Source organism: Montipora capricornis, chromosome 3 (assembly GCF_036669925.1).
Source record: "Montipora capricornis isolate CH-2021 chromosome 3, ASM3666992v2, whole genome shotgun sequence".
Classification (NCBI taxonomy): Eukaryota; Metazoa; Cnidaria; class Anthozoa; order Scleractinia; family Acroporidae; genus Montipora; species Montipora capricornis.
Window position 1 is genome coordinate 53,601,392 of NC_090885.1, and position 15,350 is coordinate 53,616,741.

General features: G+C 39.8%; 1 protein-coding gene across 1 annotated transcript in view; it reads right to left on the bottom strand.

The window, feature by feature from the left end:
• LOC138043387 (fibrocystin-L-like) overlaps positions 1–15,350 on the bottom strand; it is an 88,367-nt gene that overhangs the window by 22,790 nt on the left and 50,227 nt on the right. Inside the window, exons 36-46 of the mRNA XM_068889633.1 lie at positions 14,262–14,479; positions 11,754–12,101; positions 10,624–11,235; positions 9,826–9,975; positions 8,124–8,330; positions 7,290–7,613; positions 6,740–6,980; positions 5,840–6,066; positions 4,458–4,683; positions 2,674–3,062; positions 115–318 (exon numbers count right to left, since the gene is read on the bottom strand). Of these exons, the coding sequence (XP_068745734.1) occupies positions 115–318; positions 2,674–3,062; positions 4,458–4,683; positions 5,840–6,066; positions 6,740–6,980; positions 7,290–7,613; positions 8,124–8,330; positions 9,826–9,975; positions 10,624–11,235; positions 11,754–12,101; positions 14,262–14,479 (3,146 nt within the window). The remainder of the gene's footprint in view (positions 1–114; positions 319–2,673; positions 3,063–4,457; positions 4,684–5,839; positions 6,067–6,739; positions 6,981–7,289; positions 7,614–8,123; positions 8,331–9,825; positions 9,976–10,623; positions 11,236–11,753; positions 12,102–14,261; positions 14,480–15,350) is intronic.

Genomic DNA, 15,350 nt, shown 5'->3' on the forward strand with positions numbered 1-15,350 from the left:
CTTGAGAAACAAGTGTCAAAACGTAAGGCTGCATGGAGTTAACAGAGTAATTGTAGAATAAAGGGCCGTTTAATGTGTGATAATTCTGAATTTCTGTATTGACTATTGACTTACCTGGTTGTTGAGTGATAACGAGAGCCAGGACTCTCTCTTTTACTTCAAACGGCTCAGAGTTTTTGGAGAACTGGTACCTAGAAGGTCGAACCGTAAACGCTTCAATGTTCAGAATGTAGTTTTTACCCTCGTGATGAATTGAGAGATCACTGAATTTTGCAACTCCAGCAAAAAATTCTACACTGGTTGATCCGCCTAGATTTCCTGAAAGAGAAAATGAAACACCGTGTTAAACGTGAACATCACCCATATGATCTTCGCTAAAAAAAAATCCACGTTTGTTCCTTGAAGTAAAACATTTTCGCCTAGATAGAGCGACTTTCGTATGACCTTGAAAAAGTGTTCGCAATTTGTTTAACGGACCAATGTTTGGCACGATTAAAACAAAGCTTCTCCTTATTCCCTCCAAGGAAACTCCTAATATGGGCGGTAAACAGTTCGATTGCCCAATCATACTACTGCATTTCAAATGACGTCAAAGCGAAACTTTCCAGAAAGGTCCATGGAGAGATGACGTTGTTTGCATCCGTGTTCGCTAAGCCAATGAAAATTCGCGCTCGTTTGTTTTTGTTCGATAAGCCAATTAAATGCTTTGCATTTTTGTTTACGTTTAGTTTTCAAGGTCGTATGAAAGTCGCTCTATGCCATACTTTCCGTAAAACGAGGTAACAAAAATCAAAATGATATGGCGAACAACAAACAACAACAACATAACCTGTATCTGATTGCTAACTCTACGTACTATGTCCGCCACATGATCAGTGAAATTGAGATCTTTATCAATTGTAACACCCAGCAATTTCATGCTTTGAACTTAACTAATGACACTACTACCAAGATCGTAGGTAGGCATATCCATGGTGTTACCCAACCACATGGTGAGGAATTTGTCAGGGTTGACCGATAAACCATTGCTTTTAAACCACTCACAAGCAATGAGAAGATCGCTTTGCATATGCCGATGGATCAATGAGGAATCATTACCAATGCAGAATATCTGGGTATCATCAGCATATGCGCTGACTTTGGATGACAAACTAACGCAAAATAGGTCATTAATAAAGTAAAGAAAAGTAACCATATTTAACGCCGATAACTCGTAACAGTAATTCAACTGACAAACCTCATTTTACTCCCCCCTCTCCATCAGTGCTCCGTCTTACGGGTATTTAAAGCTACGTAGCTACACGGAAAGGAGAGAAGTCGAAACAAGGATGCGAGATCCGGGAATCGAAGTCAGGACCTCTTGCACCAAGGCCGCGCACTAACCGACTGTGCCATCCTTGCTCCATATAGATGTTAAACAATAAGGGACCCAATACTTATCCTTGTGGTATTCCTCTAGTAAGAGAACACCAATTGGAGAATTGATCCCCAAGCTTAACTCTTTGAAAACGATCTGTGAGATAATTCTCCAACAATAAGCAGCTACTGCTATTAAGACCATAGACAGATAATTTGGCTAACAGCAGGTCATGTGGTCATGCGAAATGGTTCACATTCAAATGCCTGTCTTCGACGCCAATTTCCCTTTCGTAAACAAGCGATCCCACTTTTGACGGTCGATGCCGTTCTTAGTAACCAACCTTTTTTATTAGGTTAGCTTTCAGCAAATTGTTAGGACTAGCTTCATTTAAATACTTTAAAATTGCCAATGCCTATCCGTTGTTTCGGTAGTGTAGAGGTTAAGTGAATTGGCTTTTAAGCCGAGTTCGACATCGTTCGATCAACTTTTTCTAATTTTTTTCAAATTTTTTTTTTTAAAAAATTCTAACTGCGATACGCTGCTAATCTAGTCCTAGATTAAGTTTTTTTTCCCCATTTGCAAACGACAAACTAAGCGGTGAAAATCTCGTCCAAATGGCATCGCTTGTTTACGAAAGGGAAAATTGCGTCTTCGACAGGTGGCTCGTTTTTAAACAAACCAACTATTTTCCTGTTAATGGAGAAGTAATCAATGGAATATTCTAGCGTTTGATTGCCTTCAATATACAAAAATAGTAACTCTACTGTGCTTGCATTGCAACCAACACAATTCTAGCACGTTGAAGATTGCTATGTCCATGGGGTAAATTAAATTGCGCGAACACAACATCCATTTTCGTTTTCCTTGAAAATGCTACACCTGGAGCTACTAAAAAGGCAAGGAAGTTTAAATAAAGAAAAGAAGATCATGACATTACATTGCTCGAGGATAAGACTTTCAAATGGGAAAGAAATTGAAACTGTGGAAAGGTGAACACTGCTGAGATCGAAGGAATTATCTTGTGAGGGAAGGAAGCAGTTTTCTTTCTCAGAGACCTCTACGATGACACGTGAAACAGGAATATATATTGTAATATTATAGTAAGAATTTCATAAAAATAATTATCTCACTCAATTATTGTTGGATATGCGATTATTATAACCAAGCGTCTCGTCAACTATCTAATAATAATAAACAAATAAAAGAATAAATTAATAATAATAATAATAATAATAATAATAATAATAATAATAACCCAAGGGCCTTGAAATATATACAAAATTCTCGTTTTCTACTTTGAATCTAACTGTTACCTTTATAGCTTTGAGGATTTAACAATGACGCGTTACAAATCCACTTTCTTCCTTTCCAGCCAGTATTCGTCACCAGTTCGCTGTTAGCCGCGTCACGGACTTCAACAACTGGCTGCTTACTAAAAGGAACTGTTTCATTTGCATCGTTTGGTTGAGTAACCAGTGTGAAATAAAGTATTCTTTCCTTGACTTCGAACGGTTCTGAAAACGCTGTGAAGTTCGCTTCCAAGGGAAAGCTTATTTTGAATCCCAGTATATAGTCTGTATCATTATGGCTGATGTTTAAATTGGTAAAGTTTGCCCATCCATCGATGAAAGGTATTGTAATATTCCCTCCCAGTAGAGCCTCTGGGTCTCCTGTGCCATGCTTGAGAAATGCATTTACGAACCTAAAAAACAATTCCACTGCAAGATTATTGCTTTACCCGAAGGGATCGACAAATTAAATTTCCACAAATAATTTCAAAATTCGAATTGCCTTTTCGAGAAGAATATCTCAAAGGCAATTTGAGCTTCACATTCTAAATGTGGATGCTAATGCCGCAATAAAACTCACCTTTCCCCTTTTAATTCCTTGCCAGTGGCAGAAAATGCCCTGTTAATGCTATGCTACAATAGACCTTTTTGCAGATACGGCGGCCATTTTGATTTCTATTGTATCGAGAGACATTATGGGATGCTCAGGGGAAGAATTGATATGTATTTGCCCCCTGGGAATCCCATAATAGCTATTTGAAACAATAGAAATCAAAATGGCCACTGTAACTGAAAAAAGGTCTATTGCTTCATGCTCTTAGTTGAGTGTACTTCGAGTTCTGAAGCACTTGGGAGACTTGGGTGATTACTCGGGTGCTCCTCGAGTTAGAAAATTTCACATCTCTCGAACTCTCTTGTAAAGCATAATTCATGCACATGCTCAAGCATGAACCGTTTGATTTGGTTGCTGCTGTTTACTGCATTAGGTCATTGGCATAAAACGTTGGGTTAACTTTACAAGTATGCAAGAAGACGCAATATAACCAACTATGACTTAGGGGTTATTTACATGAGATCAGAAAGAATTTCTTTTTCTGCGTTTACATGAGAAGGGCCTGACTATGAATTCAGACCGGTCTGACTTCGTCTCGGTTGCTGGACCGACACGAGAGACTTTCGTCGTACCAGTCTCATGCATGTCAATGACAACAAATCTCAGACCGGGTCCAGCCTGTATGCTTTTGGGTCAGCGATAAATTTATTTGGTAACAGATATCATTTCGTCCCAAACCAAGCATGCACCAAGCATTTCATCCCGGTTTCATGTAAACGGCTGCAAAAGTTTCATACTCGTACAAGTTCATAACGGTCTGAGTTCGTCCCGATCTCATGTAACACCCCTAAAAGACAATTTTTGCCAAGAGTTTTCACTTAACTGTGTTGATCACTTTCCAGTAATGAAACTAACGGTTATCGAGTCTGTTTTAAGATATAAGCATTTTCAGACAAAATAGATAACTCTCCCGTTGCTATGGTCACTATTACGTAACAATATATTGAGAGCATTTTGTTAATCAATAATTGGTGTGTTACATGGCAACACAGTCGTAGAGTCAATCCTTTCTAAATAGTGTATTGTTGAAACTCGTTTGATCCACTTTAGTGCAAATTTTCATCCTTGGGATTGAGAAAGGGATCAGAATTTATTTCAAGTCCTCTTGAGATTGGCCTGGTGGCAGGCTCCTGTATATATTCTCCTGAAAAAATGGAATTGAAATGTCAATACATTAGCAAGACATGCATCATACCATCTTCCCTGTTCACCATGACCAAGCGATTTGACTGTTCGATTTAGTTTATCCACCATGACAAGCTTGGGCTGCATAACAAAGGGCACAGTTTCATTGGCACCAAATGGCTCCTGTATTAGAGTCAGTCTTTCGGGAATTAAGTAATCATGAATTGGATTGGACTTGTTGCCTTCTTTCATGGCTTCTTCCTGATCAAATCTCACTGTGCCATTTTTAGGGCCAGCTGAAAAACAAACCAGCAGTTCACTTTGGATAGCCTCTATGCGGTTCATTTATAGCACAGGGAGAGTATATCTCTTGACTTCCCCAATTAATAAGGGAATTTTTCTTGGCTCAACAAAAAGCAGAAAAGCCTATACGTTGAAACCGGTTCAGACTGAAAATGTACACAGTTTGCATTTATACATTCCCATAGGCGAGCAACCTCAGTTAGACAAGAAAACCAGGCCTTTAAAGAGCCCAGAGCAGTGAACTTTCTCTGAAGCGGACACTGTAGAAACCTGCTCTCGATCTCCACCTCCCATAGATAACAAGGAGCTCACACAACGCAGTTAGATTGATGAATGGCAACCGAAGCGAAACTCTACACATTCTTGGGCAGTGGTTATGCTCACATTTCTGAGAGAATCGTCCCTATCGGAGCAAAGACACTAAGCAATACGAATATTATGGCCTAAAAGCATATAAAATAGGGAAAGACCCATCTATCGCTCGCAAATGGCTTGAACTTAAATTGCCTATGGATTGCAGTTTGATGATATCCAGTACCATGATATAAACCTATGACGTCAGGCTGTAAAAAAGATCTTTATACACTTGGTGCTGTGCATTAGCTGATCAAAGTCGAATGAGGTGTCGATCAATCGTAGATAATATATTGTGTCCATAATCCATAGATACCAAAGGTCTTATTCAGGGCCGTAGCCAGTAAGAGGCAAACCGAGGCACTTGCCTCAGTCACTTTTTCGTGATTTTCAAATAAAAAGCGTGATTCCAGTGTCGTCTTTAAAATGTAGTCATCATAAACACCACTAATACTTCGAAGAGGATTTAACCATGGACATTGCCTCTGTCATAATTTTTTTCTGGCTACGGCCCTGTTATTTGAGTTGAAAATGGCATTTCTGCCGGAAGTTTGTTAAAAAATATAACCACTGTCCGCTTTAGAGCTATATTCCCTTTACCGAAAGTCTGTTGAGGGAGAAATATGGGAAATTCGATCGAGACCAGCAATGACTGTTTGCTTTTAAGAGTTGCCCTCTACATTCTTGTTCGCTTACAATAGATAGAATTGACTTAAAAGCCAGACTAAAGAAATGGTAACATTTCAGTTTTTAATTAGGTTAAATAGCTACTCGAAAACAGTATTGCAAAGTTACCAGTTTCGGGCGTCGCCCTTTTCCAACCCTTAGGAAGCTTCCGTGGAGGTTCAGGATCGGTGACCTCAACTGACGAAATGTCCAAATTAAGAGATGATGACATTTGTCCTGTCTGCGCTGCCTGGACAGTTCGGGTGGCCAAGGAACTTAAATCAATGTATTGTTCGTCAGGGGACGGGGTTGGCAAGGCTGTCGTTGCCATGGTAACTGGGGAAGACGTTGTAGAACTGTAAAACATTTAAAATATGTATCATCAGTATCATCAAGAACTTTAGTTTAGTTTTCTTGTCTTCTATATTTCGTGCCAACAAGTCGAGGGGGGCTTGTGATTTGTTGTTGTTGTTTTCTTCAGATTTTGCCAAAGTATTCCGCAAACCGCAAACATTCCATCACATGCACTAGTGGCCAATCACGCATGCGCAAAGCCCACACACTCAGTTGATAACCACACCGGCGAACTCCTCAGCATGGAACATATGCGACCATAAAAAGGCCGATGAGAAATAGAAACTCACTTTCCGTGAAAGTAAATTGTATCACGTAAGCTTACCAATAAATTTGCGACATGATAGAGTGGTTTCCAAAAGCCGTCGTTCATTACACCAGAATTACAAAACGTAACAGTATATCGCGCGTTAGCTATTGCGCGCCATAAACCAAAATACTTCGACCAATCACAGCACACGCAGACACTGAAAACTGAAATGAGCCAATCATAATGCAAAGCAAACATTTGCATCCGACGTTGGTTATGGGCAGGAAAACGCAAATTCAGGTTTACTCAATAGGTTCAATCGCTCAGCCCCTTCGACAAATATAAAGAACTAATTCCATATTCAATTGAACACCTCTCTATATCAGCTCCATTCCATAATACTTTCAAAATGGCACTTATCTAACCTTAAATTTCCAGGGTTATATTTTTCCTCTGGTGTGTAGGGAATGTGAGGACTGGGTGCGTCACCGATTTCGATCGTAATAGTCATCGGCTTATCATCGGAATCTCGCCGTCTTCGGGATTTTCCGCGAGCATTTACGATCTCAACCACTCGAATGCGGGACTCGTCGATGTTTAGTATTGCCACCAGATTTTGAATGAGATTATTCTCGAAGAAGTCATTAAAATGGACAGGTCTGGCTCCTAAAAGAGAAGATAAGAATTCTATTGATTACGAACAGTCACACTTATCAAATTATATGTAATAAGAAAGTCAAACTGTAACTGTGAAAGGCAATATATATGCGCAGGCGCAAATCATGATCAATAAAAAAGATCTATCAAAAGGGCGAAACATTTGCAACTTCCGTATTTGGTGGCAGTCAATAATATTTGTTGTGCTTACGGCTTTGATATAACATCAAATTCTCAGTATTTGGTTGCAGTGACTAATATTTGTGGGTGAATTCTATAGCATGAATTTTGCTGCAGTCATTCGTCTAACTCTCTTACCTATCTTGACCTGGATAACTGGAGCAGTCTTGATGTCCACAGCTACACTTCCTTTTACAACGACATAAAGTAGTTGGCTATCCCGGTCATAATAATTAGCTCCGCTGATACTGCTGAGCGGGGGCTCAAATTGATTATCCGGGAGACTGGCATCTTTCTGTTTGTAGGCAAAATGTTTCAAGTCGAGCCTAGCATTGGTTGGATAAACGTAAATGCCCGCACGATAGACATCTAAACGCCGAGTGTTATACCAGATAGCCACACGAACAGCTTGAGATGTGTCTGCGTTTAATAACGTCAAGCGAAGGTTTTGGGGGTTTGTGCCTGCAAAAAAACGATACGAGCATTACTAAAAATACGAGCTACTGACAGCATTACTGAGCTAAATGAATATAAATGAATATATAAATTGAATTATTATCATTATACATTCTGAGAGAATGATGAGCGCAATGAATGATATTGGAGTTGTAGGCTTCGGGTTACACGTTTTTCGTGTATCTGATTCATGTCATCTTGGTTTCTCTGTCATGCCACGATAACATGGTGAGAAATAAATCATAAACCTTGTGGACCGTTATGCAAATAAAATAAAGTAAAAACAAATATCATAAAAAAGCGTCAGTAGGACACTTGGAGTGAGGCAAGAAGTTGGTTCATTTACAAAGGCGGGACAACTTAAATTGGTTGCCAGGGTGTCAGAGCGCCGGTAAGATTCAGTGCCTATTCACATCCGTTTTCGTCCTGAATTAGGGAATTCCAGTCGCTTAAGACATGGCTAAGATAACGGACGAAACGTCAACAATGCTAAATAAATGGGAAGTATTTGCTAACCAGTAAAGTATAAAGTATAGTTGTTTTCCACGGCCACCACGGAGAAGAATGTTGAAATCCGCTCCATACAATGGTACCCAAAACAGCAGCCATGATCACTTGGTCCGTTCAACAGATCAGTGTAGCCATTGGCTGAAACCGCTACTGGAGACAGCCTCCGCAGCTCTGTGTCAGCGTCTAAACTCTCGATAACGAACATATGGTAATCTACGAAGGGAAGACAAAACGCTTTATTTACACTAAAATCCAGTGATTTTATCTTCCAGAACAAAAGTAACACAGCCGTTGTCGCCCATTTTGCTAATAGCAAAGTATCTTACAAACTTTATTTTGTTATGTGCGAAACCATGGTAACCAATAAACTCATTTTTTTCGAACGGCATCAGCGCTCTAATTGGTGCATTAATTACAATTGGCCACATCATCGTTACCTTTCATATTATTTGGCGCAATAAGGTGAAAACAAACGTTTCAAAGCCCTGCCAAAAAAATCTATAGGCCGTTATAAGGGAATTTTTGCTGACGTCATTGTTTACATTTTTTTTCATTAATGGACTGATTAATGGCGGGACATGGTTTTTGACTGATTGACCCATTCACTCCTAGAAAAACCTTAAATAACAATGACCACAACTAGGTTTTCTGAGCCCGCGAGACTGACCACCCCCAGCAAACCATTGTTTTAACGAAAACCGCTGGTCAGCAACCCGGTTCTGGTCATTGCTGTCTAAGGTCTTCCTCACTCCTAAGGCGCCCAAGGACGCCCTCCAGATGACGAGTAAAATGTTCTGGCGTTAGACAGACTAACATATGTTGGCGTAAGACAGAGTAAAATCTGTTAAGTCTCACTTCCAGGAGTCAATAAGTTAACAAACGAGCTTACTCACTAAGGCATAATGCTAAGGTAAAATAGAGCGAGTTTCAATCGAGTGTCGTTAAACCAAAACCAAAGTAATTACTTTACTTTGGCCAATCAAAAAGGACGGAGACAATCAAGGAAACCAATCAAAACTCGAAGTAATTACACGTAGCCTACACAAAGCGCGGGAAAATGTGCACACGCGAGCCACGATTGGTTTTGGTTTCAATTCCGATTGGGTGAAAAAGTGGCGCGAGAACTTTGAACCAATCACTGAGTGAAGTAATGCAAAACCAAAGCAATTCACTAATTACTTTCGACACTCAATTGAAAACCGCTCTAACTTGTTAAAATTATTCATATATCAAATTATAAGCCTTTTAGCTTTGATAATGAGCCAGTTATTAGGCATTAAAAAGTGATATATTCTTGGGTGGCAAAGGTGCTATTGATTCCATACATCCTTTAAAAAATATCGAATTTTCAAAGCATCATTGCTCAGAGATTACATGTGGTATATCGGGTTCAAATAGGCTAGTTTCGAATGATGCAGCAAAAAAAGAAGTGAGTCGACGTTCATGGGAATAATTTGCATTTTCCTTTGTTTTGAACATAACAAAATGATGATTATGCCCTTGAATCTCGACTCTGTTCTTTTGTTGCGTCACAATTCGAAACTAGCCTATTCTAATAGATTATGCAATGCACTTTCAATATTCATTACTTTATTCTCGGCTGACTGATTTGAAAACGACAGCCTTGTGCTACAAAAACAAACAAATGTAAACAAAGATTCGCCTATTCGAACTAAAAATACTTCTGTTAATAAGTTGAGAGACCTACCCAGAGTAGAGCACTTGTAAGCATTCCATGCAGCATTCCATGAACAGAAGTTCTGCGTGCGCGTTCCGCGCACAATCCCATGATGCGGAGCGACAACAGATGCGTTCCCCACTCCCGTAGGGAACATTTGTTTGGGAATGCGGTAATCACCTGCAATAGTGCAAAATAATGTTGACAAGCTTGTTGGCCTTATCTTAAAACAATTGTTTCGAGAAATCGCCATCACCAGTTTACACGATAACATATAAACAATAGCTTTGATTCCTTGAAAGAAAGTTAAACGAGTAAAAACCCACTCTGGCCTCTAATTGGTTGAGATTGTAACGCGTCATCTGAAAGCCAACCACCACGTGAAGAAATGCAAAATGGTAAATTGTTCTCGCTAATTGCTTGTCTCACGTTTCTTTATCAGTATTGTATTCGTAAAACTGACCACTTAGGCTCGATTTCCGCCGCTCTCTTGTGTCCGGTCTACGTTCCTCCCCGAAAAGTGAGTTCGAGGGAGGAGCGCGGGCTCGTTTTCTGAACAGCGGCTGGAATCGAGCCTAATGATCACTCTACCAAGCTTCAATGAAAAAATGAGCAGCAGATGCAATTTACAGTTCATATAAATACACCAAAGTACTCCCTTGATCTCCGGTTTATGATTTTAAATCACTCTCAGTTGGTCTGGAAATTATAGTTTATTGCCTGTAGGAAACTATTGTAAGCCCCCTACTCCGCCACCTCCTGGGAGGGGGTAGGGAAAAGTGCATAAGCTAATTCATAGTTCAAATTTACCAATTTAATGACACTTACCGAGTCCCCTACGAGGATCCCCGTTCCACTCAAACTCTGCCTTTGCGATAACACTTCCACCGGAAACTCCAATAAGACTTCCATCTTCATCTTTGATTAACACGTGTTTGTGTCCATCGCAATCCATGTCAACACAATCACCGGGGTTTATCCACCCGATATTGGAAGGCGGGATGTGAAATAATCTATCATTGTCGACGTTATACAGAGAAATGCCCTTTGTGTAAACTGGATGAAAAACATCTGGCGAACTGGGATTACTTGTAATGGCGACACTACTGCGACCACATTTTGTTCCAAAATGCGCAAATTCAACATGGGTAAGTCTGACCACTCCTCGTATTGCAGGATTGATATCAAGGTTATGCCACGCAAACAAAGGAGCTAAACCGGGTGCTGAAGTAAAAGTTGAGAGCAAAAGCCCGGTGTTTCCATCACCCCAGCAACGGGGCGCTCTCATGTTTAACGTAATGTAAGAGTTTCGAGGCGCAGTCAAGTCAGAACAGTCGAAACTAGCACTGGTACCGACGAACAGAACTTGATCAATATGAACAAACTTGTCAGCAGTTTGGTGTGAAAGGGCAGGGGGGCCCCAGATATTTATGTGGACCCCTAAAACAGAACGAAAAACAAAACTGTTTTGAAAATCATCATTTACCTGATTTGGTATCATGGAATGAGGTGAAACTGTAAAAGAAAATGCCCTGGTGTAGTTTTTACTGTTGCGAAAAGAGACTCGAGGAAAATAGCATAACAAAGATATTCATAACGAGCGCACTCCCTGGCGAGCCATACTCATCTTTTGGAAATCGTGTTCCAACTTCGTGTATCTCATCTTCATAGGCTAACACGTCATTTTGTTTGTCGTAGACTGAGAGGTAAGTTTCAACCCTGAAGTTGAAGCGCTGTTTGCGTTGTGAAAGGGAAAAATCCTGATGTAGACGTTTGTCCGTGCGAAAATCTTAGCAAATGTATAGCTTGAAGAATATTTTGTACCTTAATACCCTAATATTTAAACTTGTTCTAAGAAAGGTTAGTGCAGCAACAAACACAGTAAATAATAATAATAATAATAATAATAATAATAATAATAATAATAATAATAATAATAATAATAATAAAAAAATTACCTATAGTATTATCAGCCACAATAGTGTTTTTGACAATCACACGAGAAGAAGGAAAAGCAAAGACGCCATAATCCCAGCTTTTCCAAAGCAAAAAATTTTCTATCTTGAGACATCCTGGAAGTCCATCGCCATAACCAATATGGATGCCGTGAAGGGTGGTGTGACCAACATTGCCGTCCCAGCTCTCATCCGGATCCTCCTGATAACAGCTTTTACCTCTAATTTTGAACCCAACCCTCTCGCTTCCAGAAGCAGCGTTGTTTTCAAAGACAATCTTTGGCGCTCCTGTAACGTCAAAGGAAGCGTGCCAAAGCTTATTATTGTCTTCTTGCCTCCCTTTGTAAGTTGCTGCAAAAACAAAACAAAGAAAAAATATATCGACTTTAAATTCACATCCAATGCTGAAAGCCTTGATGTCTATCAGTTTTCTTTACAAAGGAAAAACAGGAAATCCCATAACAGGACGCATTTAAGGTGTAAGATGTATTAAGGTGATTGATTCTCTAGAAAAAGAACTTGTCAGATTTCCGATGAAATATCGCACATCGCACAATGTTGTAACATGTCAAGGAGATATAAAAGGGGTTCACTGTGTGCTCGTTTTCATGGTACGACGCTGCCGATATGGCTATTTAAGCCACTTGACAATTGCCACACATCCCCAATATTGGACAAATTTAGCTCGATTTTATAAATGTAATCCATTATATAATGCAGAGACCGTTGTAATTCTATGGTTAATTCACGTACGTAACTGAAAATTGTATTTGAACACCTTTGTGAGTACTTAACACTCCACAATAGATTTAACCTGAGTGTGGGCTGTTCGACTCGTAATGACTCCTTCCCTACAATTTTATGAAATTGCCAAAATCTGGCCATAAATTTTTGATGAAGTTTTTTTACTACTCCATGAAGACAGCTTTCTCAGCAAAAAAATATGAAATAAAAAATTGGGGTTACCGTACTCGTTAAGGAGAAAATAGCCACTCCTTGAATGATTAAGCTTGGTCGCAATGAAAATCCGCCATTTTATCAATGTGCGTCAGCTAATGAGCGCGCCAAATACGCAAGATATGATGCGCAGTAGGGTTGCGCAATACAAAACCTGGGAATCACCTTCATCAAACATTAAAGCTGACAGTTAGAAAGGGACTCGATGTCAAAACCTCGCAATTAGTTCAAGTAAGAGGAAAAGCCAAGCATTGAAACTATTTGCACATTAATCAGGGTTACCATTCGTGGAGACACAGTGGTGCAGTGTTCAGGGCTTCGAACTCCCAACCACAGGGTCATTGGTTCGATGCCCAGCTCAGTGAGTGACTCTGCTGCTTCCTTAGACAAGGAAGTTTGCTCCAAGCTGTCTCTCTTGACCCAGGTGTACAAAAGGGTACCGGCTACACATTCTGGGAGCAAACCCTGCGATGGACTAGCATCCTATGCAGGGGAGAGTAGCAATACTCTCTGTCGCTCCATGTCACTTGAAACCGGATTAAGCTCCGGCAGTGTGAGCCCTAGTGGCTCGTTTGCGACTTTACCTTACCTTATCTTTCGTCAACATACCTCAGTTAACAAAGGGGTAGTGCCACGTTATTCCAGTTAATTGAAAATTCAAAACACTAAAGCCGGCCGTCTTTGGATCGATGACGACCAAAAAATAAAGCTGTAATTTTGTTGCCATAAACCATTGAAGAGCAATGAAGATATTCTTTGCTGTTTGCGGTCAAGGATAAAGACGATGGAAATGCATTGAACTTGAAAAAGCTGGCCAGTTTTTTTGCAAGTTTGGAGAAGATGTCTTCAGAAAGTCGCCAAAAATTAAGTATACTGATACCTCTTCGTGCCATAAATATGATATTTCATGTCTTCGCAGTGGTTTGTCAGGAAAGTTGTACACGTGAGCTACATCACTAAGTTAAATTTTTATCCAGTTTTGATCAACAAATTTAGCGTGAGAGTGCCCCCTTAAAGTGACAGCTATTTCAAACTTTACAAGAAGAGTAAGCGAATGTAAACCAGAAGCTTGTTTCACACTTATACCAAACCTCAGAAATAATGTTCGTTTCTCATTGGTGCGTTATTGTATCTATATTATTTGAAGCCCACATGACTTTGAAGCGTGTAACTTGCAACTGTATTCTTGGAACAAAGCTGGGAATTTTAGGACACCAATTTTATGCCCAAATATGGACATCCAAATATTAAGAAAATTTTTAAACTAAAAAAACCCGATTTCTGAACCAGAGTTAAACGCTTGGTCATAGGCTTTTGATTTTATCTATTGATCACTTTTCAATCCAACCAAGGGGTTCTCCTTCAGTTACACTGGTCTTCCTAAGATGGAGACACATTGCACGTGCAATTATCACGAGACCGTTCACGACTGCCAAACCTTTAATTTGTAACTGCTTACAGATAACTGAAAGTTTAGCAACTTTTTCATCAGGAGGCTTTAGAGAATTAAATCGATCTGATGAAAAAAGAATGTGCATTCACTTCTTGTAATACCTTCTGAAACGCTTAAAACAGCAAGGTTGTGCACGAGTTTGTGTTTTTTGCCAGAAATTATCACAGACGAGCCCACTGTGTGATAGATGACATTATCGGCCACTGTCAATCCATTTGATCCGTACACGCCCAGAGCTGTGTTGAATCCATCGCGAAAAGAATTACCGCGGACCGAGGATGATTCTAGATTGCCTGCATCCATAATTGCCAGGGAATACCTAGGCGCAAATAAACACAAGAATAACTTTTACATTTAATATAGAATATAATGATTTTTAGTACTTCGGTAACTGCTGAAATTGCTCAAGTAAGCGTGAGAATGATCTCTTTTTATGTCGTTAATGTGAAGAACTAAAAGCAACAACACAGGCAATTCCGACTGAAAATGTCTTGTGTTACTATAAAAGAAAATTACGACGATACTTTCCGCGACTGCACGGATGGCCAAAGCTCCTTCGGTTTTCTCAAATGGGACAAGTAGCTGAACACACAAACAGCTTACTTTGAAAGGTTCGACGCCTGCTCACCTCACTTAAATTTAAGCAAGAGAAGTTGCTTTCTATTGGTTTTAAAGTAGAAATGAAGAAAGATGGAAATATGTTCAGAATTTGGTAAATTTTCCCTTTATCATTAAGACTCCTTCATGTTTTACAACAGAGAATAAGAGAACGAGCGACGACGATGTTAATAATGATAGCCATTTTATTCATTTATTTAATCCAATGAAAGGAAACGATAACACAGGTCATCCCTATCGAGGGTTTTCGCCCGCAGCCGGATGTAATTGACTGAGAGTCAATTTTGACGAGGGAGGAAAACCGGAGTACGCGGAGGAAAACCCTAGAGCTAGCCAAATCGAGATCGACTGAAACTCAGCCTACATACGACGCGCGATCAGGGTTGAACCCGGGTTATAGAGGGAGGAGGCGCGGTTGATAACCGCTAAACCAACCTGACTCCTCTTCTTTGCAAAAAGAGTGACTTCGATATATGAAATCGATACATACTATACGATATTTCGATACATATAAAGATAAAAACGCGATGCCAAATTTTTAGTAAGGAAGGGAACTTATTTAAGTTAGCCTT